The 24,638-nt window shown below is 38.2% G+C and overlaps 1 protein-coding gene across 3 annotated transcripts in view; it reads right to left on the bottom strand.

The window, feature by feature from the left end:
* The window catches only part of LOC148956658 (translocation protein SEC62-like), a 78,936-nt gene that overhangs the window by 10,055 nt on the left and 44,243 nt on the right, over positions 1 to 24,638 (bottom strand). For all 3 annotated transcript variants that reach the window (XM_089086506.1, XM_089086520.1, XM_089086515.1), the window contains one exon: positions 18,560 to 18,756. In XM_089086506.1, coding sequence (XP_088942632.1) covers positions 18,560 to 18,756 — 197 coding nt within the window. The remainder of the gene's footprint in view (positions 1 to 18,559; positions 18,757 to 24,638) is intronic.

Here is a 24,638-nt window from a genome sequence, read left to right as displayed (position 1 = left end):
GCCCTGATATAGTAGATTCAAAACGAGTCTTCAGAGAATTGCCTACCAACATCCCTATATATATATATATATATATATATATATATTTTTTTTATATATATATATATATATATATATATATATTCATATATATATATATATATATATATATATATATATATATATATATATATATATATATATATATATATATATATATATATATATATATATATATATATATATATATATATATATATATATATATATATATATATATATATATATATATATATATATTCATATTTATATCGGCGCGTACAAACAACTCCTCTCATTTGACCTGCCATTAGCGGTCCAATTACCCTGGAACACGTATTTTGGCAGAAACTTTCTCAAAATGCCTTTGAAACCAACTTGAGACTTCAAAACCTATTTTTAATTCCTAAAAACATCTAATAATAACATTACACTACTAACTACCGATGTTCATTTATGTATTGGAATAAATTAATTTAAAATTAGTTTCTTCAAAATTAGTGTTCCAACGTTGAAGCCAAGTTTCGCGTCCAAGAGAAATCTGACTTGTCTACCCGCAAAAAGATCTGATATCGCCTATGTTTCTATCTGCAAAAACGTTCTCCGGAGCACTCGCACCCCTGTCCGGGTTTTTATAATGGGAGAGATAGAGAATGATCTTACTGCTAATTATATAAACTGTGGCATGGGAGAGATAGAGAATGATCATACTGCTAATTATATAAACTGTGGCCTGGTCATACAAATTCGTCATGTCCCGAGTTTCTGCTTTTTTATTTATTTTATTTATTTCAAATACAAACTGTACAAATAGTAAAAAACAGGAAAAAATCAGATACACATACTGTGCCACCGATATACTGATACAGGTAAAATACATGGAATCACTCTTGCTACTTCTTGGGCATCAAATTTCGATATGAGGTCAGTTTTTCTCTTTGCAAGAGACTGCTCTATTCTTGCAGATTCCACCATTTACTCTCTTTCACTTGTTCTAGACTTCACAGCTCCTTCGAGCAAAGAAACAGCTAGGGCAATGTCTATGGAACTCTTGGACTAGTCAGCCTTCTTCATTCTGTCGGTCGCTTCCTGAAATAGAGTATCTGCTACTGTTCTCTTTTCTTGCTCTGATGTTCTAAGTTTTTTCCTTTTGCTTTCCAGGTTTTCTATTTCCTTCTTTTTGTCGTTGACCTCCTGCAACCTCCGCTTGTAGTCCTCTTCGAAATCTGTTTTCTCCTTCTCAGATAGCTCTTCTATTTTCTTTTCATCCAGATATTGTTGATACAGAGACCGTGCGGAACGTGCAAGATTCAACAGCTCTTTTGTAATAACAAACCGTTCTGACTTTCCTCCATAAAGCATCAATGTTTCATATACCACGAGTCTCGCATCCAGAACGCGTTCAGACATTAACGCCTGGTCTTCACTGATAATCCTACCAGAACGCGAGAAACCGCACTCAACACCTGCGCTAATATGCGAGGTCAGAAACCCTTTGATAAGCTAGGTAAGTTCCGAGTACTTGTTGTCTCCACGATCATTCACCAGTCTAAAATAATGGCTCCAAAAATGATCTATCCGAGTAATGTTCTCACGGGGTCCAGTCTCCGTTCGCAAAAGCAGCCACTCAGGCTGGGCAACGTCTGAGCTTACTCAAATCACAATCTCGCGCGCCACAACCGCTATGTCTGCAATGATTCTTGAATCCTTCATGTTGATCGGACTCAAACAGCGTAAAGCCTCTAGAAAATCATCCTTTTCCAGAGGACATTTGTTCAAAATATGGCGAATACCCGCAAAAAAATGTTTTCACACATTGACAAAGAAAACGGCCTTGTCTTTCAGTGTTACATTTTCTGAAACTATGGGCTTTTCTGAAAAATTTTCAGCAAGGTTCAACATTTCTGGTGAGAAATTTTCAGTCTCGGTCACGAAATCTGGACCCGTCCACAAAGCGTCAGATCTAGTCTTTTGATCTCTGAGCGCAGAACGTGAATGAGAGGCTCTTGTTTCTGGAACAGTTGGGTGAAACTCATAAACAGTTCTGCTGAAGCTAGAACAAACTCGAGTTGGGCCTTCATCGTCGCACTTTTGATATAAGCCACAATCTTCAGAAATTTGGGAGTGAACAGAATATTCTTCAGGTTTTTCTCTCTGGGCACGAAGTTCAGGAAGTACTCTAAGATTGCCGGCCACTGCTGAATGAGCCTAGCAAGGGCACGTCCGATCGTCAGCCAGGGGCTTAGACATGCTTCATGAAACCATTCTCTGGCACTCCCACTTTCTTTTGGCACTTTCGATAGTCTTTACAACGCGCAGACCAGCCGTCAAAAAATTAATGCACAAGAATAACAAAGTCGGAACTTTCTTCTTTGAACACCTAAGACCTTTCAAGAAAGCGTTATGGATTATATGGATGCTGCAAGTACCAATGTTCAACATTCCCTTTCCCGTCGCTTGCTTTTTTTCGGCATTGAACTTGAACCAAACACTTTTGTTGACCTTTGGTCCGTCACTTCCAAGCGTGATCAGTTTTTCAAGTGGCAGATGATTCTGCTCAATGGCTGACATAATTTTCCTATACAGGTCATCACCTGTCGCGTGGCCCATGAAACTTGTGCATAAATGTCTGCTCTGGATTTCGTTTCCGTATAAGGATCAATATCAAACACGTATCTGTAACTCTTTCATACCAGCGTTGTTGGTTGTCTCGTCATATTCTAGTACAAAATATGAATGAATGTCCTTCACAAGCATTTGCTTACAGTAAGGATGCAGCACATCGGTGATCAGATACATGAGTTTCTTTGCACATAGGGACATTCCATTGGGGATCTTACTGGGGAACATCCTATGGAAGGTTGCGACAATATGGTCTGAAGAGTTAGCATAGATGGAACTCTGTACTGTTTGAAGTGCCCATATTAACTCAGCTTTATAAGCGGCATCACGCTCGCAAAACATGCTTGTACCAGCTAATGGTTTATCCTTGGTTGTTTCATCAACTCAAGATTGTCCGGTCAGGTGAAGCTTGAGTCGATGTAGTTGAGCAGTAACTGCGGCTTTGTGTTCTGCAGATCGCACATATTGGTTTATCTGAGCAGCCCCAGCTGTACAACCAAGATTTTTCAAGCAGAGTTTGCAAAAGAATGAATATTGGTCGTTCCCAGTCTTGCACCATTCGCCAATCCTTCTACCGCTGCAATCCGTCTTAGCAAGCCATGAACTATTAAACAAGGTAGGTCCCATACTTAATTACCAAGCATCACATGCAAAATGACATCCCACGATTAAAAGGCCATAAAACGAAAAAATGTGGATATGTCCGAAACTGGGCCGTATTCGCATCAGCCTTTTATAGCGTTCGTTCAGTCAGGAAACACATAAGTCGCAAGAAAGAACTCCAGTCTCATTAAGCAGAGACTACTAGCCTATATACTGATCTTCGCTCATTTCAGACAGGCCCAACATGACAAAAAACAAAACATAGGCTACTAAGTCAACACAACAGCAAAGCCCAAGCAGAAGCAGCTTACTAAGCCCAACACAAAGCATTAGTTAAGTTCAAACAGCTCAACAGAAGGAAGAAGAGAAAAGGGATTGAGTTAAGAAGGTTTGGTTATGATTGTAGGAGAATGATAGCGCGTTTAAGTGAAACTGAAAGGTAGAAAGAACGAGTGGATATTAAGTGGATGGAGTTGTTTGTTGAAGAGTTTATTGGAAAGATGTAGGTTATGTTTGAGGAGATATGTTGTGAGTGTGTGTCTCAGTGTAAGTAGTAATGAAATGAATTACAAAATATGAATGAATGTACTTCACAAGCATTTACTTACAGTAAGGATGCAGTGCATTGGTGATCAGGTACATGTGTTTCTTTGCACATAGAGACATTCCGTTGGGGATCTTACCGGGGAACATTATATGGAAGGTTGCAACCATATGGTCTGAAGAGTTAGCATAGATGGAACTCTGTACTGTTTGAAGTGCCCATATTAACTCAGCTTTATAAGCGGCATCACGCTCGCAAAACATGCTTGTACCAGCTAATGGTTTATCCTTGGTTGTTTCATCAACTCAAGATTGTCCGGTCAGGTGAAGCTTGAGTCGATGTAGTTGAGCAGTAACTGCGGCTTTGTGTCCTGCAGATCGCACATGTTGGTTTAGCTGAGCAGCCCCAGCTGTACAACCAAGATTTTTCAAACAGAGTTTGCAAAAGAATGAATACTGGTCGTTCCCAGTCTTACACCATTCGTCAATCCTTCTACCGCTGCAATCCGTCTTAGCAAGCTATGACCTATTAAACACGGTAGGCCCCATACTTAATTACCAAGCATCACATGCAAAATAACATCCCACGATTAAAAGGTCATAAAAAGAAAAATGTGGATATGTCCGAAACTAGGCCATATTCGCATCAGCCTTTTATAGCGTTCGTTCAGTCAGGAAACACATAAGTCGCAAGAAAGAACTCCAGTCTCATTGAGCAGAGACTACTAGCCTATATACTGATCTTCGCTCATTTCAGACAGGCCCAACATGACAAAAAACAAAACATAGGCTACTAAGTCAACACAACAGCAAAGCCCAAGCAGAAGCAGCTTACTAAGCCCAACACAAAGCATTAGTTAAGTTCAAACAGCTCAACAGAAGGAAGAAGAGAAAAGGGATTGAGTTAAGAAGGTTTGGTTATGATTGTAGGAGAATGATAGCGCGTTTAAGTGAAACAGAAAGGTAGAAAGAACGAGTGGATATTAAGTGGATGGAGTTGTTGGCTGAAGAGTTTATTGGAAAGATGTAGGTCATGTTTAAGGAGATATGTTGTGAGTGTGTGTCTCAGTGTAAGTAGTAATGAAATGAATTACAAAATATGAATGAATGTCCTTCACAAGCATTTGCTTACAGTAAGGATGCAGCACATCGGTGATCAGATACGTGAGTTTCTTTGCACATAGGGACATTCCGTCGGGGATCTTACCGGGGAACATCGCATGGAAGGTTGGGACAATATGGTCTGAAGAGTTAGCATAGATGGAACTCTGTATTGTTTGAAGTGCCCATATTAACTCAGCTTTATAAGCGGCATCACACTCGCAAAACATGCTTGTACCAGCTAATGGTTTATCCTTGGTTGTTTCATCAACTCAAGATTGTCCGGTCAGGTGAAGCTTGAGTCAATGTAGTTGAGCAGTAACTGCGGCTTTGTGTTCTGCAGATCGCACATGTTGGTTTAGCTGAGCAGCCCCAGCTGTACAACCAAGATTTTTCAAGCAGAGTTTGCAAAAGAATGAATACTGGTCGTTCACAGTCTTACACCATTCGCCAACCTTTCTACCGCTGCAATCCGTCTTAGCAAGCTATGACCTAATAAACAAGGTAGGCCCCATACTTAATTACCAAGCATCACATGCAAAATGACATCCCGCAATTAAAAGGTCATAAAAAGAAAAAATGTGGATATGTCCGAAACTAGGCCGTATTCGCATCAGCCTTTTATAGCGTTCGTTCAGCCAGGAAACACATAAGTCGCAAGAAAGAACTCCAGTCTCATTAAGCAGAGACTGCTAGCCTATATACTGATCTTCGCTCATTTCAGACAGGCCCAACATGACAAAAACAAAACATAGGCTACTAAGTCAACACAACAGCAAAGCCCAAGCAGAAGCAGCTTACTAAGCCCAACACAAATAATTAGTTAAGTTCAAACAGCTCAAAAGAAGGAAGAAGAGAAAAGGGAGCGAGTTAAGAAGGTTTGGTTATGATTGTAGGAGAATGATAGCGCGTTTAAGTGAAACTGAAAGGTAGAAAGAACGAGTGGATATTAAGTGGATGGAGTTGTTGGTTGAAGAGTTTATTGGAAAGATGTAGGTCATGTTTAAGGAGATATGTTGTGAGTGAGTGTTTCAGTGTAAGTAGTAAAGGGTAAAACAGCGTTGCCAGTTTTCGTAATTTTGTTTTTGTTTTGTTTTTGGAGTTAAATAGTAGCCGAAGTATAGTTAAAAGAGAAAATTGAAGAGATAAAGTTGAAAAGTGGTAACTTTCTTTGAGGTCTTTGTAATTTGTAAATATGTTGGTGTATTTTTTTGTAAAAGAAAGTTGTAGTGATAGATAATTTGGTTTATTTGTTTTATTATTTTTATATTAATTAGTTTATTTTGAATTTTTTATTATTATTATTTGTTTTTATAGGAGACACGTAGAGTCACCATCCGGAAGAGTTTAGATGTATGGTAAAAAATAGCCACCGTGTGAAGGGTTTCCTGTTGGAGGAGAACTCCCTTTTCCACGGGAATGGCAAAAATTTTTCTTTCTTTTTTTATTGATTGGTTTTTGGTAGTATATGGTGACTTGAAGTGTGTCCAGTTCGGCTACTAATTAATAAAAAGAGTAGGTGACGTCTAAAGTTAAACTTAGATGTATTTTGAATTTAAAATTTGTCGTCACTGAGAGGAGAGGAGGTGGGTTTTAATTTAAAAAAAAAAAAAAAAAAAAAAAAAAAAAAAGCTCAACAGTTGTAATTAATTATCGATCTACACCGAAAGACAACAGAGTCAAAAGCAAAGAAAAGCACATATTGGTTAACTTAACGAGCAGTGAAAATTGCAAATCACGAGCAATGTTCTTAATGCTCTTCAGTCGAAAATATAGGAATAATAGGGTTTTAGCCAAAATAAAGACATTTTATAGAAGTGCAAAATAAAGGAATTTATTGGAATTTGTAGGTGAGTCCAAACCCTGACTAATTCTAGCATTTACTTTATTGTGTTTCAAGACATAAGCATTAATTTACACAATTAAGCAGAAAGCACCCCATCCTTAAAATTTTAAGCTGAAAAAAAAAAAAAAAAAAATTATATAATCTCAGATTCCTTTTACTCCATCTGTAAGACATGGTTTTACTCCCTTAATTTTGGGTCGAAGTGTCTGTAATACATTTCCCGCGCCAGCTCATAGCCGCAATTCAACGACTTAAACAAAGGTTGTAAATTCGATGGCTTTCAAACTTATTGCAAGGACATCCAAACATTTCAGAAGATTACAGAAGTATATTTTTTCCCGATTTTTTTTTTTTGAAAACTTTTAACGTTCTATTTAAATCTATAAATGTAAGCAGCGGATTGAAATCGAATACAGAAATCCTGATCAATTTTCTAGTTGACTTTCCAAAAATAATCACCACCCTCATCCTTAATTTGGCTCCCTTAATTCATATTCTGGCAAATCGTTTACTTACTACTATCCAAAGAGTCGCTAAACGACGGCTAATACACAATTTTAATAATACCAACTTTTAGTTAGAAGTAATTTAAACCAATCAGAATTTTCCCTAGACTTTTTTCAGCCAATCAGGAAATTCTACGAAAAATCTGATTGACTCACAATAGGGCTGGCTAAATCTCGGCATTGATAAAATCTCATTGTGAATGTAAAAAACGTTGCATATGATTTACTTGAGGGCCCGAGCCAAAATATTTCCAAAACACAAATCAATAAGCCCTCTCCCCCCAAATTTTTTTTTATGAGTTTAAACTCAATTTCTAAGCTTTGAGGTAGTGAAAAATACTCGCTTGTATTTAGGGTTATGACAGAAAAAAATATAATCTCACACGAGGATCATAAACCTATTATGGAAACTTACCAATTATATAAGTACAATTTTGAGACAATTTTTTGCATACAACAATTTTTCTTATAATAATTGGCGGAAATCACAAGCAAAGAAAAAGCCTGTTCGTTAGTTGAGAAGTTAGATTCCAAGTAAAAAATTTTGGAAGCTCGAAGGACGGACAAATTAAGCTAAAAAATTATAATGTGATACTACTTTATAGTCAATAGTATCGAGGGTAGCTTTAGAACCACAATGTAAGACTTTTCGGGTTAGAACATCCAATATCACCTTAGAATTGCTAAAATTCATACGAACTTAAATGCGCTCTGAGGTTTCTGGTGGATGTCTTGTGCTTGGGGGCCTACCCCCTCCCCCAAAGAAGATGGAGTATAATTAGATAAACACAAATTTTACCAACGACATTGAGTTTGAATTCCAGAAGAGAGATACAATAGCCTCTTTAAATACATTTTCTGATGACAAAATTTTAGGATATTAAGGAATAAAGAATTTTCATATCAACTGATATCACATAATTTCTGAAATGAAATATGAGGTCTAGTCTCTAGTACCTACACAGTTTGGCTGTTCCCCTAACATACTTTTTCAAGTATTTATTTATTAATACTGTAAAAGGATGGTTCTGTAAAGCAGTACAACATTTCAGACTAAAATACCCATTATTTATCTTTAAATTAGATAAAAGTCATATTGCATTAGCCAGAACATTATTCTTTTACAAAAGCCTAACCAAACTTTGACACATGCTTGGAGAATTTAAAAACATTCCTGGCAGTGTCCCTTCTGACCATTTCTTTCGATTCAAGCATGACATTAAAGACCATAATCCCCAAAGCTGTTTTTTTTTTGCTGGTTTTCTCAAAAAGGGGCGTTTGAATTAGTCATCTATCAATAGACTGTGTAATAGACAAAGTAGTATATACTTCTCAGAAGAACAACATTCCTATGAAGCTGGTTCCGGTGGTATATACATTAATTTAAGAAATGCTAGTTTAACTACACGATATTCATTGAACAGCGACAAACCCCGTATTGACTAAAAACATTTTGGAACAGACTGTGAAAAAATCAAATAGTGTTAAAATAAAAACTAATTGGCATACAAGATTCAACTTTTACTTGACAACACGAGTTGTATAATAACCATTCTTATACTGGCAATAAAAAAGAAAAGGAAAAAGGCAAAATAAAATAAGAATATAAGAAAAGCCCCTTTTCCTATTATCGTTTAAAAATGTCACTATTTTAAAACAGTTCTAGGGAAAAGGTAAATGGGAATTTTAGCTTATTGTACAGTTTCACACCTCTGATGATATCTAGACCCAAATATCAATCTTTGAATATAATGAGAGATTAAACAGCAACAGTTTATTAAACCTGGAAATGAAAACATCTTTCGCAGAGTCCTAGTATGACACGACTAATACATTCAGTTAATTAATACACTTACTAAACAGTACCTGTACCTGGTAAACGGAGTTGGTCCCAAATTCCGTTCAAACACAGCTCATCTTTGCTAAATGACTTTACTAATAACTAGAGGCTTTACTATGAAGTGCACAAAACGCAGATTCAAATTGAAACTGAGTACTTGAAAAAAGTTTTGTAGGACACTGCACCTTCATATGGAATAGTATCCCCAAGTTCACTATGCCTGAAAACTCACCAGAAGACCTCTGTAAAAGATACAGACACGACTCTAGGATGAAAACTGAAGCAGAATATTGACAAGTGGCACACCAGACCCATGGAATAGTATCCCCAAGTTTACTAGGCCTGAAAAATCGCCAGAAGACCTATGTAAAATTAAAACACACAACTCTAGGATGAAAACTGGAGCAAAATATTGACAAGTGGCACACCAGACCCATGTAATAGTATCCCCAAAATAACTATACCTAACAACTCGCACGACGCCCTCTGTAAAAGTTACAGACACGACTCTAGGATGAAAACTGAAGCAGAATATTGACAACTGGCACACCAGCCCCATGGAATAGTATCCCCAATTTTACTATGCATGTAAAATCGCCAGAAGACTTCTGTAAAGGAAACAGACTCAACTCTAGGATTAAAAATGAAGCAGAATATTGACAAGTGGCACACCAGGCCCATGGAATAGTATCCCCAAGTTTACTATGCCTGAAAAATCGCCAGAAGACCTCTGTAAAAGAAACAGACACAACTCTAGGATGAAAACTGAAGCAGAATATTGAGAAGTGGCACACCAGGCCCATGGACTAGTATCCCCAAGTTTACTATGCCTGAAAACTCACCAGAAGACCTCTGTAAAAGAAACAGACACAACTCTAGTATGAAAACTGAAGCAGAATATTGACAATTGGCACACCAGCAGCATGGAATAGTATCCCCAAGTTTACTATGCCTGAAAACTTACCAGAAGACCCCTGTAAAAGAAACAGACACAACTCTAGGATGAAAACTGAAGCAGAATATTGAGAAGTGGCACACCAGGCCCATGGAATAGTATCCCCTAGTTTACTATGCCTTAAAACTCGCCAGAAGACTTCTGTAAAAGAAACAGACACAACTCTAGGATGAAAACTGAAGCATAATATTGACGAGTGGCACACCAGGCCCATGGACTAGTATCCCCAAGTTTACTATGTCTGAAAACTCGCAAGAAGACCTCGCTAAAAGTAACAGACACAACTCTAGGATGAAAACTGAAGCAAAACATTGACAAGTGGCACACCAGGCCCATGGAATAGTATCCCCAAGTTTACTATGTCTGAAAACTCGCAAGAAGACCTCTATAAAAGAAACAGACACAACTCTAGGATGAAAACTGAAGCAGAACATTGACAAGTGGCACACCAGGCCCATGGAATAGTATCCCCAAGTTTACTATGCCTGAAAACTCTCCAGAAGACCTCTGTAAAAGTAACAGACACAACTCTAGGATGAAAACTGAAGCACAATATTGACAAGTGGCACACCAGGCCCATGGAATAGTATCCCCAAGTTTACTATGCCTGAAAACTCGCCAGAAGACCTCTGTAAAAGAAACAGACACAACTCTAGGATGAAAACTGAAGCAGAATATTGACGAGTGGCACACCAGGCCCATGGAATAGTATCCCCAAGTTTACTATTCCTGAAAACTCGCCAGAAGACCTCTGTAAAAGAAAAACACACAACTCTAGGATGAAAACTTAAGCAGAATATTGACAAGTGGCACACCAGGCCCATGGAATAGTATCCCCAAGTTTACTATGCCTGAAAACTCGCCAGAAGACCTCTGTAAAAGAAACAGACACAACTCTAGGATAAAAACTGAAGCAGAATATTGACAAGTGGCACACCAGGCCCATGGAATAGTATCCCCAAGTTTAATATGCCTTAAAACTCGCCAGAAGACCTCTGTAAAAGAAAAAGACACAACTCTAGGATGAAAACTGAAGCAGAATATTGACAAGTGGCACACCAGGCCCATGGAATAGTATCCCGAAGCTTACTATGCCTGAAAACTCACCAGAAATCATCTGTAAAAGAAACAGACACAACTCTAGGATGAAAACTGAAGCAGAATATTGACAAGTGGCACACCAGGCCCATGGAATAGTATCCCCAAGTTTACTATGCCTGAAAACTCGCCAGAAGACCTCTGTAAAATAAACAGACACAACTCTAGGATGAAAACTGAAGCAGAATATTGACACGTGGCACACCAGGCCCGTGGAATAGTATCCCGAAGCTTACTATGCTTGAAAACTCGACAGAAGACATCTATAAAAGAAACAGACACAACTCGAGGATGAAAACTGAAGCAGAATATTGACAAGTGGCACACCAGGCCCATGGAATAGTATCCCCAAGTTTACTATGCCTGAAAACTAACCAGAAGACCTCTGTAAAAGAAACAGACACAACTCTAGGATGAAAACTGAAGCAGAATATTGACAAATGGCACACCAGGCCCATGGAATAGTATCCCCGAGTTTACTATGCCTGAAAACTCACCAAAAGACCTCTGTAAAAGAAACAGACACAACTCTAGGATGAAAACTGAAGCAGAATATTGACGAGTGGCACACCAGGCCCATGGAATAGTATCCCCAAGTTTACTATACCTGAAAACTCTCCAGAAGACCTCTTTAAAAGAAAAACACACAACTCTAGGATGAAAACTGAATCACAATATTGACAATTGGCACACCAGGCCCTTGGAATAGTATCCCCAAGTTTACTATGCCTGAAAACTCGCAAGAAGACCTCTTTAAAAGAAAAACACACAACTCTAGGATGAAAACTGAAGCAAAATATTGACAAGTGGCACACCAGGCCCATGGAATAGTATCCCCAAGTTTACTATGCCTAAAAACTCACCAGAAGACCTCTGTAAAAGAAACAGACACAACTCTAGGATGAAAACTGAAGCAGAATATTGACAAGTGGCACACCAGACCCATGGAATAGTATCCCCAAGTTTACTATGCCTAAAAACTCACCAGAAGACCTCTGTAAAAGAAACAGACACAACTCTAGGATGAAAACTGAAGCAGAATATTGACAAGTGGCACACCAGACCCATGGAATAGTATCCCCAAGTTTACTATGCCTGAAAACTCACCAGAAGACCTCTTTAAAAGTAACAGACACAACTCTAGGATGAAAACTGAAGCAAAATATTGACAAGTGGCACACCAGGCCCATGGAATAGTATCCCCAAGTTTATTATGCCCAAAAACTCACCAGAAGACCTCTGTAAAAGTAACAGACACAACTCTAGGATGAAAACTGAAGCAGAATATTGACGAGTTGCACACCAGGCCCATGGAATAGTATCCCCAAGTTTACTATGCCTGAAAACTCACCAGAAGACCTCTGTAAAAGTAACAGACACAACTCTAGGATGAAAACTGAAGCACAACATTGACAAGTGGCACACCAGGACCATGGAATAGTATCCCCAAGTTTACTTTGCCTGAAAACTCGCCAGAAGACCTCTGTAAAAGTAACAGACACAACTCTAGGATGAAAACTGAAGCATAATATTGACAAGTGGCACACCAGGCCCATTGAATAGTATCCCCACGTTTACTATGCATTAAAACTCGCCATAAGACCTCTGTAAAAGAAACATACACAACTCTAGGATGAAAACTGAAGCAGAATATTGACAAGTGGCACACCAGGCCCATGGAATAGTATCCCCAAGTTTACTATGCCCGAAAACTCGCCAAAAGACCTCTGTAAAAGAAACAGACACAACTCTAGGATGAAAACTGAAGCAGAATATTGACAAGTGGCACACCATGCCCATGGAATAGTATCCCCAACTTTACTATGCCCGAAAAATCGCCAGAAGACCTCTGTAAAAGAAACAGACACAACTCTAGGATGAAAACTGAAGCAGAATATTGACAAGTGGCACACCAGGCCCATGGAATAGTATCCCCAAGTTTACTATGCCCGAAAACTCAACAAAAGATATCTGTAAAAGAAACAGACACAACTCTAGGATGAAAACTGAAGCAGAATATTGACAAGTGGCACACCAGGCCCATGGAATAGTATCCCCAAGTTTACTATGCATGTAAAATCGCCAGAAGACTTCAGTAAAGGAAACAGACGCAACTCTAGGATAAAAAATGAAGCAGAATATTGACAAGTGGCACACCAGGCCCATGGAATAGTATCCCCAAGTTTACTATGCATGAAAAATCGCCAGAAGACCTCTGTAAAAGAAACAGACACAACTCTAGGATTAAAACTGAAGCAGAATATTGACAAGTGGCACACCAGGCCCATGGAATAGTATCCCCAAGTTTACTATGCCTGAAAACTCACCAGAAGACCTCTGTAAAAGAAACACACAACTCTAGGATGAAAACTGAAGCAGAATATTGACAAATGGCACACCAGCCCCATGGAATAGTATCCCCAAGTTTACTATGCCTGAAAACTTACCAGAAGACCCCTGTAAAAGAAACAGACACAACTCTAGGATGAAAACTGAAGCAGAATATTGAGAAGTGGCACACCAGGCCCATGGAATAGTATCCCCAAGTTTACTATGCCTGAAAACTCACCAGAAGACCTCTGTAAAAGAAACAGACACAACTCTAGGATGAAAACTGAAGCAGAATATTGACAAGTGGCACACCAGGCCCATGGAATAGTATCCCCAAGTTTACTATGTCTGAAAACTCGCCAGAAGACCTCTGTAAAAGTAACAGACACAACTCTAGGATGAAAACTGAAGCAAAACATTGACAAGTGGCACACCAGGCCCATGGAATAGTATCCCCAAGTTTACTATGACTGAAAATTCGCCAGAAGACCTCTGTAAAAGTAACAGACACAACTCTAGGATGAAAACTGAAGCAAAATATTGACAAGTGGCACACCAGGCCCATGGAATAGTAACCCCAAGTTTACTATGACTTAAAACACACCAGAACACCTCTGTAAAAGTAAAACACACAACTCTAGGATGAAAACTGAAGCATAATATTGACAAGTGGCACACCAGGCCCATGTAATAGTATCCCCAAGTTTACTATGCCTGAAAACTCGCCAGAAGACCTCTGTAAAAGAAACAGACACAACTCTAGGATGAAAACTGAAGCAGAATATTGACGAGTGGCACACCAGGCCCATGGAATAGTATCCCCAAGTTTACTATACCTGAAAACTCCCCAGAAGACCTCTGTAAAAGAAAAACACACAACTCTAGGATGAAAACTAAAGCAAAATATTGACAAGTGGCACACCAGGCCCATGGAATAGTATCCCCAAGTTTAATATTCCTGAAAACTCGCCAGAAGACCTCTGTAAAAGAAACAGACACAACTCTAGGATTAAAACTGAAGCAGAATATTGACAAGTGGCCCACCAGGCCCATGGAATAGTATCCCCAAGTTTAGTATGCCTGAAAACTCGCCAGAAGACCTCTGTAAAAGAAACAGACACAACTCTAGGATGAAAACTGAAGCAGAATATTGACAAGTGGCACACCAGGCCCATGGAATAGTATCCCGAAGCTTACTATGCCTGAAAACTCACCAGAAATCCTCTGTAAAAGAAACAGACACAACTCTAGGATAAAAACTGAAGCAGAATATTGACAAGTGGCACACCAGGCCCATGGAATAGTATCCCCAAGTTTACTATGCCTGACAACTCGCCAGAAGACCTCTGTAAAAGAAACAGACACAACTCTAGGATGAAAACTGAAGCAGAATATTGACAAGTGGCACACCAGGCCCGTGGAATAGTATCCCCAAGCTTACTATGCTTGAAAACTCCCCAGAAGACCTCTGTAAAAGAAACAGACACAACTCGAGGATGAAAACTGAAGCAGAATATTGACAAGTGGCACACCAGGCCCATGTAATAGTATCCCCAAGTTTACTATGCCTGAAAACTTACCAGAAGACCTCTGTAAAAGAAACATACACAACTCTAGGATGAAAACTGAAGCAGAATATTGACAAATGGCACACCAGGCCCATGGAATAGTATCCCCGAGTTTACTATGCCCGAAAACTCGCCAGAAGACCTCTGTAAAAGAAAAAGACACAACTCTAGGATGAAAACTGAAGCAGAATATTGACAAGTGGCACACCAGGCCCATGTAATAGTATCCCCAAGTTTACTATGCCTGAAAACTCGCCAGAAGACCTCTGTAAAAGAAACACACACAACTCTAGGATGAAAACTGAATCATAATATTGACAAGTGGAACACCAGGCCAATGTAATAGTATCCCCAAGTTTACTATGCCTTAAAACTCGCAATAAGACCTCTGTAAAAGAAAAACACACAACTCTAGGATGAAAACTGAAGCAAAATATTGACAAGTGGCACACCAGGCCCATGGAATAGTATCCCCAAGTTTACTATGCCTGAAAACTCACCAGAAGACCTCTGTAAAAGAACTGGCACAGAAGAGGCCAGAAGACCTCTGTAAAAGAAACAGACACAACTCTAGGATGAAAACTGAAGCAGAATATTGACAAGTGGCACACCAGGCCCATGGAATAGTATCCCCAATTTTACTATGCCTGAAAACTCGCCATAAGACCTCTGTAAAAGAAACAGACACAACTCTAGGATGAAAACTGAAGCAGAATATTGACAAGTGGCACACCAGGCCCATGGAATAGTATCCCCAAGTTTACTATGCCTGAAAACTCACCAGAAGACCTCTGTAAAAGAAACAGACACAACTCTAGGATGAAAACTGAAGCAGAATATTGACAAGTGGCACACCAGGCCCATGGAATAGTATCCCCAAGTTTACTATGCGTGAAAACTCCTCAGAAGACCTCTATAAAAGAAACAGACACAACTCGAGGATGAAAACTGAAGCAGAATATTGACAAGTGGCACACCAGGCCCATGGAATAGTATCCCCAAGTTTACTATGCCTGAAAACTCACCAGAAGACCTCTGTAAAAGAAACAGACATAACTCTAGGATGAAAACTGAAGCAGAATATTGACAAATGGCACACCAGGCCCATGGAATAGTATCCCCAAGTTTACTATGCCTGAAAACTCGCCAGAAGACATCTGTAAAAGAAACAGACACAACTCTAGGATTAAAACTGAAGCATAATATTGACAAATGGCACACCAGACCATTGTAATAGTATCCCCAATTTTACTATGCGTGAAAAATCGCCACAACACCTCTGTAAAAGTAACACACAAATCTAGGATAAAAACTGAAGCAGAATATAGACGAGTGGCACACCAGACCCATGGAATAGTATCCCCAAGATTACTATGCTTGAAAACTCATCAGAAGACCTCTATAAAAGAAACAGACACAACTCTAGGATGAAAACTGAAGCAGAATATTGACAAGTGGCACACCAGGCCCATGGAATAGTATCCCCAAGTTTACTATGCCTGAAAACTCACCAGAAGACCTCTGTAAAAGAAACAGACACAACTCTAGGATGAAAACTGAAGCAGAATATTGACAAGTGGCACACCAGGCCCATGGAATAGTATCCCCAAGTTTACTATGCCTGAAAACTTACCAGAAGACCTCTGTAAAAGAAACAGACACAACTCTAGGATGAAAACTGAAGCAGAATATTGACAAGTGGCACACCAGGCCCATGGAATAGTATCCCCAAGTTTACTATGCCTGAAAACTCGCCAGAAGACATCTTTAAAAGAAACAGACACAACTCTAGGATGAAAACTGAAGCAGAATATTGACAAGTGGCACACCAGACCCAAGGAATAGTATCCCCAAGTTTACTATGCCTGAAAACTCAACACAAGACCTCTGTAAAAGTAACAGACACAACTCTAGGATGAAAACTGAAGCAAAATATTGACAAGTGGCACACCAGACCCATGGAATAGTATTCCCAAGTTTACTATGCCTTAAAACTCGCCAGAAGACCTCTGTAAATGAAACAGACACAACTCTAGGATGAAAACTGAAGCAGAATATTGACAAGTGGCACACCAGGCCCACGGAATAGTATCCCCAAGTTTACTATGCCTGAAAATACACCAGAAGACCTCTGTAAAAGAAACAGACACAACTCTAGGATGAAAACTGAAGCAGAATATTGACAAGTGACCCACCAGACCCATGGAATAGTATCCCCAAGTTTACTATGCCTGAAAACTCACCAGAAGACCTCTGTAAAAGAAACAGACACAACTCTAGGATGAAAACTGAAGCGGAATATTGACAAGTGGCACACCAGACCCATGGATTAGTATCCCCAAGTTTAATGTGCCTGAAAACTCACCAGAAGACCTCTGTAAAAGAAACAGACCCAACTCTAGGATGAAAACTGAAGCAGAATATTGACAAGTGGCACACCAAACCACTGGAATAGTATCCCCAAGTTTACTATGCCTGAAAACTCAGCAGAAGACCTCTGTAAAAGAAACAGACACAACTCTAGGATGAAAACTGAAGCAAAGTATTGACAAGTGGCACACCAGGCCCTAAGTTTCTAGGATTCTGGTTCCACAAATTTTGCACAAAAAAAAACAACCAATGAAGCGGCTGTTAAATTTCTTTTAGCTAAGCGAATTCTTCCTAAGGGTGGCTGTACATTCATTAAAAGGTCTGAAATCATCAGCAAATTAGCAATATCTGGTGACTTAGCTTCAGAAAAGATCAATTACAAAATTCAAGGAGATAACTAATATTGTTATGAAAAGTTGCATTTGTATTTAAATTTAATTCAGTGTTAGATCATGATATAGGTACCATCAGCACCAGGAAACACCATTATCGTTGTTGTCACCTAAAGCAATTTCTTTGCTTCAAGTTTAATTACCCAACGACAGAGTTAACTGATCGAAATGATGTTTGATTCAAAGGCTAGTCAGTTGGCTATTTTCACATCTTGCGTTCTATTGCTTCGCCATTGTTAATTAGGCAATTATAGGCCAAATCTTTTTTTTGATCAAGTAGTCATTATAACAGTTATCGCAATCATTCAACTAATCGTTACAATTCATTTTAGCATTAGATTTCGTAATACACGCGCATCAGTTAAAGAAACTTATATTGATTATACATATTCAACCATGAATTTGAGTAACTAACTATTTTTCTTTATTAGTATTACAACAGATATGTGTCACTCGCTGACTTTTTTTTACGATATTATTGTGTTGTTGCATTTTCCTTCTTGGACCCAAGGCCGTTTCAATGAAATTTTTGTCAGATTAATAAAAACGTAACGAAAATGCATATAAACTTTTTGGATGAGTTTTACTTCATTAGGATTTAATTAAAGCCATTGAATTCGCATACTCAAAGAGGATTCTATGTTATTACCGCTACACTTCTCATTATCACAAACTTACGCTTATCCGCCCACAAAAACACACAAAATAAAAATAAAATAAAAGTCGTGTCTACGTTTGTATGTATAATAATGCTAACTAAAATTACCTCAATGTAGGTGGCCACAGGGGGAAAAGGCAAAATCCAATAGTGGCTAAAACTACCAAGGTTCCGGCGGCCCAATACCACAGCGGGATGGGATCGTAGATCCATACATAGGCATCAGAAGAATCTAGGAAAATTTGCTCAAGATGCATGTCTAATCGGATCTTCCTCTTCTTTGTTTCGGTTTTTCCTCCCCCTTCCTAAAATAGGAACATACTCATGTAAGTCACACAATTTTCAAACTGATAAGACAGGCGACCCTTTTTTACTTTATAAAGACTAGGTTCATACAGAAAATGCGGCTTTGAAAGAAAAGATTCGGTAATTGCAATAATGAGCAATTTGGTAGCTCTACATTTTTAAGATACACAATTTACAGCAATGAGCAAAATTCATATCTTTAAATTTTTAAGGACGGGACTAGCTTTTTAATTTCACAACTCATCTACCATGACTGTTACTGTAAAAAAAAAAAAAAAAAAAAATTAAGTTCAGCTGTATGATAAAAGTAAATTTCCCAAAATCAACCAATTGATCGACAAGATAGCTAAAATTGCAAAAATCTGCAAATAATTGGCGCAATAAGCAAATATCGTACTAGGACGAGCCTAGGGTAACATTAAAATAAAAATTACTGTTATTAGGTAAATTCTATCGAATTCCGCACTGGATAAACTGATACCCATTTTACCTAAGAGAATTTTTGTTAATATCTCGCCGTTCCCAAAGCGAAAGAACTTGTCTTGTATTTTTACCATATTACAGGAGTGGGAAAAAGGTTTTTAACTTTTGCATGATTTTTTTTTTTTTTATATATTACAAGGAATATTTTGCAGAAAATTACACGTGCTTTCACGAAAATCATAGAAAGTAAAAGGGTAAATTGTAGCGGGCTTTTTTCAAACTCCTATAAAGTAATAAAGCCTTCACAAATATGGAAAGTAGATTCTGCTTTTAGAAGCACAAACACTTGTTTATAGACGGTGGCACAGTTTTGGGAATAACGATATTTAAAAGTGTTTCAAGTTAACTAGTTTGTTATAGCACTCACACATGGTTGATTACAAGACTGAACTAAATTTCAACAATACATTCCTTTTAGAGCGTTTAATAATAGAAAAACAGAGGACCGGCTATCTTATTAAATAAGGATTAAATAAGGAGCGATCAATTAGCTTTGATGGATCCGGTCAGTAATATTGAAAACGATATCTGAGAAAGAAACGCAATTGTTAAATCTACCACATAGTTATATCCTATTCTTTCATACTGCTGAGATAACTGCCAAAAACCGTTTGTTAGGCCGTTCTCCAAGGGAAGACCATTATGTGCTCAATCATACTCGGGTCGTACTGATCTAAATTGCCCTGCAGATTCTTCGTTTTTATGGGCATTTATCTCAGAAGTGTGAGGTTATACAGAGCGTGCCCCATGTGTGGAGATAATGTAGAGGATTTAATTTATTTCACGGTTCTTTGTCCCGAATTACAGGATATAAGAATATAATTATTTTCTAGTAGTTTGGGGTCAAGTCAGAGGCGATTTTAGGGGGGACAGAGGGGGAACTTACCCCGGGCGCAGAAATTTTAGGGGCATAAAAAAAAAAAAATCTAACATTTATAACAATTTTGTAATCTTTGGAATTTTATTTTGATTTTAATAAAGTAGAGGGCGCAGTTGACAGTAAGTGTAAGCAAATAGAATCCGAAACTTTCATTTTCCATATGTTTTTTCCCATATAAAGTAAGAATTTTGTATATAATTTATAATAAATTATATAATAAGAATTTTATAATAAAGTAAGAATTTCATATTAAGCAGAAAAGGATTTTCTGCAATAAGAGGGGCGCTAACACCACCTTTTCCAGCACCAATATTACAGGCGTGATCAAAATATATTCCGGGGATTAAAGAGGGTTTAGATATTAATTTTTACCAAAAAACATCATTCATAATTAATATGAAGGCTAGGGAGGGGGGGGAGCTGGTGAATTTGGCCTTATAATTGCACTATTTGAGGCTTAAAGCATACTTCCTCTACTTACACACATCAACCGGTCTTCTTACTTAATGGCTTATGCGCAACTATATGCCACTGTGCATAATTTCATCAAGCCTTAAAAGAATAAACTTAGTTAAACGAAGCCTAAAAACAAAAGTCTATATTAACCGTTTATTTCGTATGGACTACGTGCATCTCCAGGAGAGAATGCGCCACCGCGCAGCATTACTTTCTCTTAAGCTATTAAGCTCAATACACAGTTTTCAATAATTCTAACGGATCGCTTATCTAAGAATTTTCACTTGATAGTTTTCCAGCACCCTTTGGATCTAAATGGTCACTTTATGCCACAACATGGCTGAACACGCCGCCTTGCAGTGGCACACTTTTTTTGCTACTCAACAATATAAATAGAAAATTTAAAATTCCTTTCTAAAGAGCCTTCTCCTAATATTCTAGGATCTATGGTTCAATACGATCACTCCTGACGAAAAACAAAAACAAACAAACAAACACAAATCTCGGAAAAATGAGAAACTTCACATTTTTGCAAATAAAGCTCTTGAAACCTCTATAGCAGTTCTCTAAATGCCGAAGTTGAGGGCGTAATTTTCATCAAAATTACTTACACTTTTAGAAGTGTTTCGCTCTTTTCCGTAAATGGAGCAAATTTTCTCAAGCTCAGAACTTTTGTTGGCTAACTTTCCACTTGGTGAATTTTCTATATTTGGAATTACCAAAAAAGTCGATTCTTTTAAAACGTATATTGCTATAAAAACTTTTTTTTGCTACTATTAACACGAGCCACTCCTTACTTATATTTGTTGTCATGAACCGATTAATACATGGAAAATGAACATAAAACTCAATATTTCGAACATCGATAAAAACAAAATTCCTAGTAACGTTCGCCGCCGCCTTCAGAAAAATATTCCTGACAATGCTCAAGATGATTAAACCTTTTGCGCCAGTAAGCATGTGGATGTAACCTTTAATGTTACAAAGAACACGTTTTTTTTGCTATAAGGAGGGAGCTATCCGCCCGTAGCACTTATAATCTTTCTTAATCCAAATGAAGGGAGACTTTAGATTATTTACACCTCCCCCTTCCAGAATCTCTTTTATATTTATATGTAGGCTCACGGAAAGTTACAAAACTTGGGCGAAATAATGCAGCTTTGAGGCATCAGGCCCCTGCCACCTACATACTAATCCACCGGGTCTCCTCCTTTACACATACCGCGCAATTATATATCACCATATTTTATTTTATCAAACATAAAGTAAATCAACTTGGGTAAATATATTTCTGTATATAACTTAGATAGGCCTAGTCAGTGAGTTACACATATTTATAAGTAGTAGGCTAAATATGTCACTGAGTTATATGTTTCTGTATATAACTTATATAGGCCTAGTCAGTGAGTTACACATATTTATAAGTAGTAGGTTAAATATGTCACTCAGTTATATATTTCTGTATATAACTTAGATAGGCCTAGTCAGTGACTTACACATAATTATAAGTAGTAGGCTAAATATGTCACTGAGTTATATATTTCTGTATATAACTTATATAGGCCTAGTCAGTGAGTTACACATATTTATAAGTAGTAGGATAAATATGTCACTCAGTTATATATTTCTGTATATAACTTATATAGGCCTAGTCAGTGAGTTACACATAATTATAAGTAGTAGTCTAAATTCGTCACTGAGTTATATATTTGTGTATATAAATCATATAGGCCTAGTCAGTGAGTTACACATATTTTAAGTAGTAGGCTAAATATGTCACTGAGTTATATATTTCTGTATATAATTTATATAGGCCTAGTCAGTGAGTTACACATATTTATAAGTAGTAGGTTAAATATGTCACTCAGTTATATATTTCTGTATATAACTTAGATAGGCCTAGTCAGTGAGTTATGTATATTTATAAGTAGTAGGTTAAATATGTCAATGAGTTATGGCCTTTGCAAAACAAAAGTGATCCGTTTATCTGGCCTCCCCCAGGCCATTCAGCGTGTCCCCAGGTGGCGATAGGGGAACGCTCTACAGATATGTAGGGTACCTCCATAGGAGGCACGGACCAAGGGTGGGACCTTGTCCCTGGGGGTCCATAATAGAAACTGGGGCACCTTCGCCCGGGGTTATAAATACAGGTGGAGGAGGAAGAAGGCGCCTCAAATGTACGCTCCAAAGGGCCCACTGATTTGTCCACAAGTTCAATGAGTTGCAAACCTTCTCCCAGTAATGGGTTAAATTGCATGGTGATGCAGAACACCATCGTGGGAGGATCCTCTCTAGGAAGACAACTGTGGCAGGGCGTAAGATCCAGATCTAAGGAAAACGGCCTCTGCAAAGGGCTGCCTCGGCCCATTCGGGGTACTTGCAAGACTGGGGACCTTATAGTCAACTCTATTCCCCCTTGAGGAGTGGTACACCTCGAGGAAATTATAGCCTAGTACACGACACAGCAGTCGCACGGGAGTCTGACTACTGGACAATTAGTCGGGGATTGGTATGTTTTGATGGGCGTCTTTGGTCTGAAAAACCTCTTCCTAGCTAATTTATCTATTATGGGCTGCCTCCCCGTAGTAGCATAATATTTGTAGGCATGAATATATAATGAGTCGGAGGTAATAGGCTTGAGAATGTCTGTGCAGGATTTTGACTCTTTTTGATAGAAGAGCATCGCCAAGTGCTGAAAACCATGTTGTGACCAAGATAGGCCCAGGATTGAACAAAGCCTCCATCCATGGAGGTCCCAGGTACTTCTTGCTGTCCGGTTCTAAGCCGGCTTAAGCACTTGGGTGTAGACTTGAGAAGATAAGTGATCCCCGTCCTGCACTGGTATCCGGGATCATTGTTTTTCCTGAGGCGAAAAAAATTTCAATGATTTAAAGAACATGAAAATTAGAACTTGGAATGTTACGAAGTTAAAAAATGACTATCGTATTGATATTTTGACCTACGAATTCAGACAATTCGAAATGAACTTATTGGGAGTTTCGAGAACTGATATCTCAGGGGTAGAAATTCTAAAATTATGGGATATAGAATTTGTTTATTCAGGATGGAAGAATGGGATACACGGATGGGGAGTATGGCTGTTGAACAACAAAGAAGCTGCTATGTATTTCTTAGGTTAGGAAGGTACTAATAATAGAATACTAATTGCTCATTTTATGACTAGAAAGTTCAGGGTGTCAGTTATAGTAGTATACGCCCCTGTAGAACCGACTGATGGAGATACTAGTGACTCAGATGAATTATAGTTACAGGAGCAAATAGACAAGGTCCCAGGTAGAAATATAATGTTATTACTGGGAGATTTTAACGCCCAGGTTGGTAGAAATAAGGATAGATGGTATCCCAGCCTAGGTATATTTGGTGTAGGAAAAGAAAACAGTAATGGATACAGACTTTTGCAATTGTGTAGGTATAACAATCTAGTTATAACCAATACGGTGTTTGTTCATAAAATGGCTCATAAGCTAACATGGTATTAACGTGATGGTAAGACAGCAAACCTTATTGATTATGTTTTAGTAAACCGAAGACTGACAGGATCAATACAAGATATTAGGGTATATAGGAGTGCTATTATTGATATTAAAAGTAAAAATCACCATCTAGTAGTGTAAAGGTTTAATTTAAAGCTGAAATATCGGAAGGGTAATTACCTCCCGGGAAGTTATGATGTTAGTAGACTCCAGGATGAGAATTTGAGAGAAACTTTCCAGGAACAGTAGAATACTAAACTTAAGAGTTTAAAATTTGATAATGTGGAAGATGGTTGGAATAATTTTAGAAAAATAATTTGTGAAGTTGCTGAAGGTGTATAAGGGAAGAAAGCTAGAACTGCAGCTAAGAATATTAGTGAACAAGCTTTATGTTTAATAGAAAGGAGAAAGGACTTGTACAAGAATTATCTGAGTGATAGATCGCATGAAAACAAAAGAAATGTAAAGAAAGTGGAGAAAGCATTGAAATATGAACTAAGGAGGTGTGAGGTGGAGGCCATGGATAAAATTGCCGAGGATTTAGAAGATGCAGCTAGACGGCATAATA

This window comes from Artemia sp. Qi Xiang Cuo, chromosome 1, assembly GCF_049724085.1.
Source record: "Artemia sp. Qi Xiang Cuo chromosome 1, ASM4972408v1, whole genome shotgun sequence".
NCBI lineage: Eukaryota > Metazoa > Arthropoda > Branchiopoda > Anostraca > Artemiidae > Artemia > Artemia sp. Qi Xiang Cuo.
Note: the sequence above shows the minus strand (reverse complement) of the source record. Positions and strands in the feature narration are given on the sequence as shown.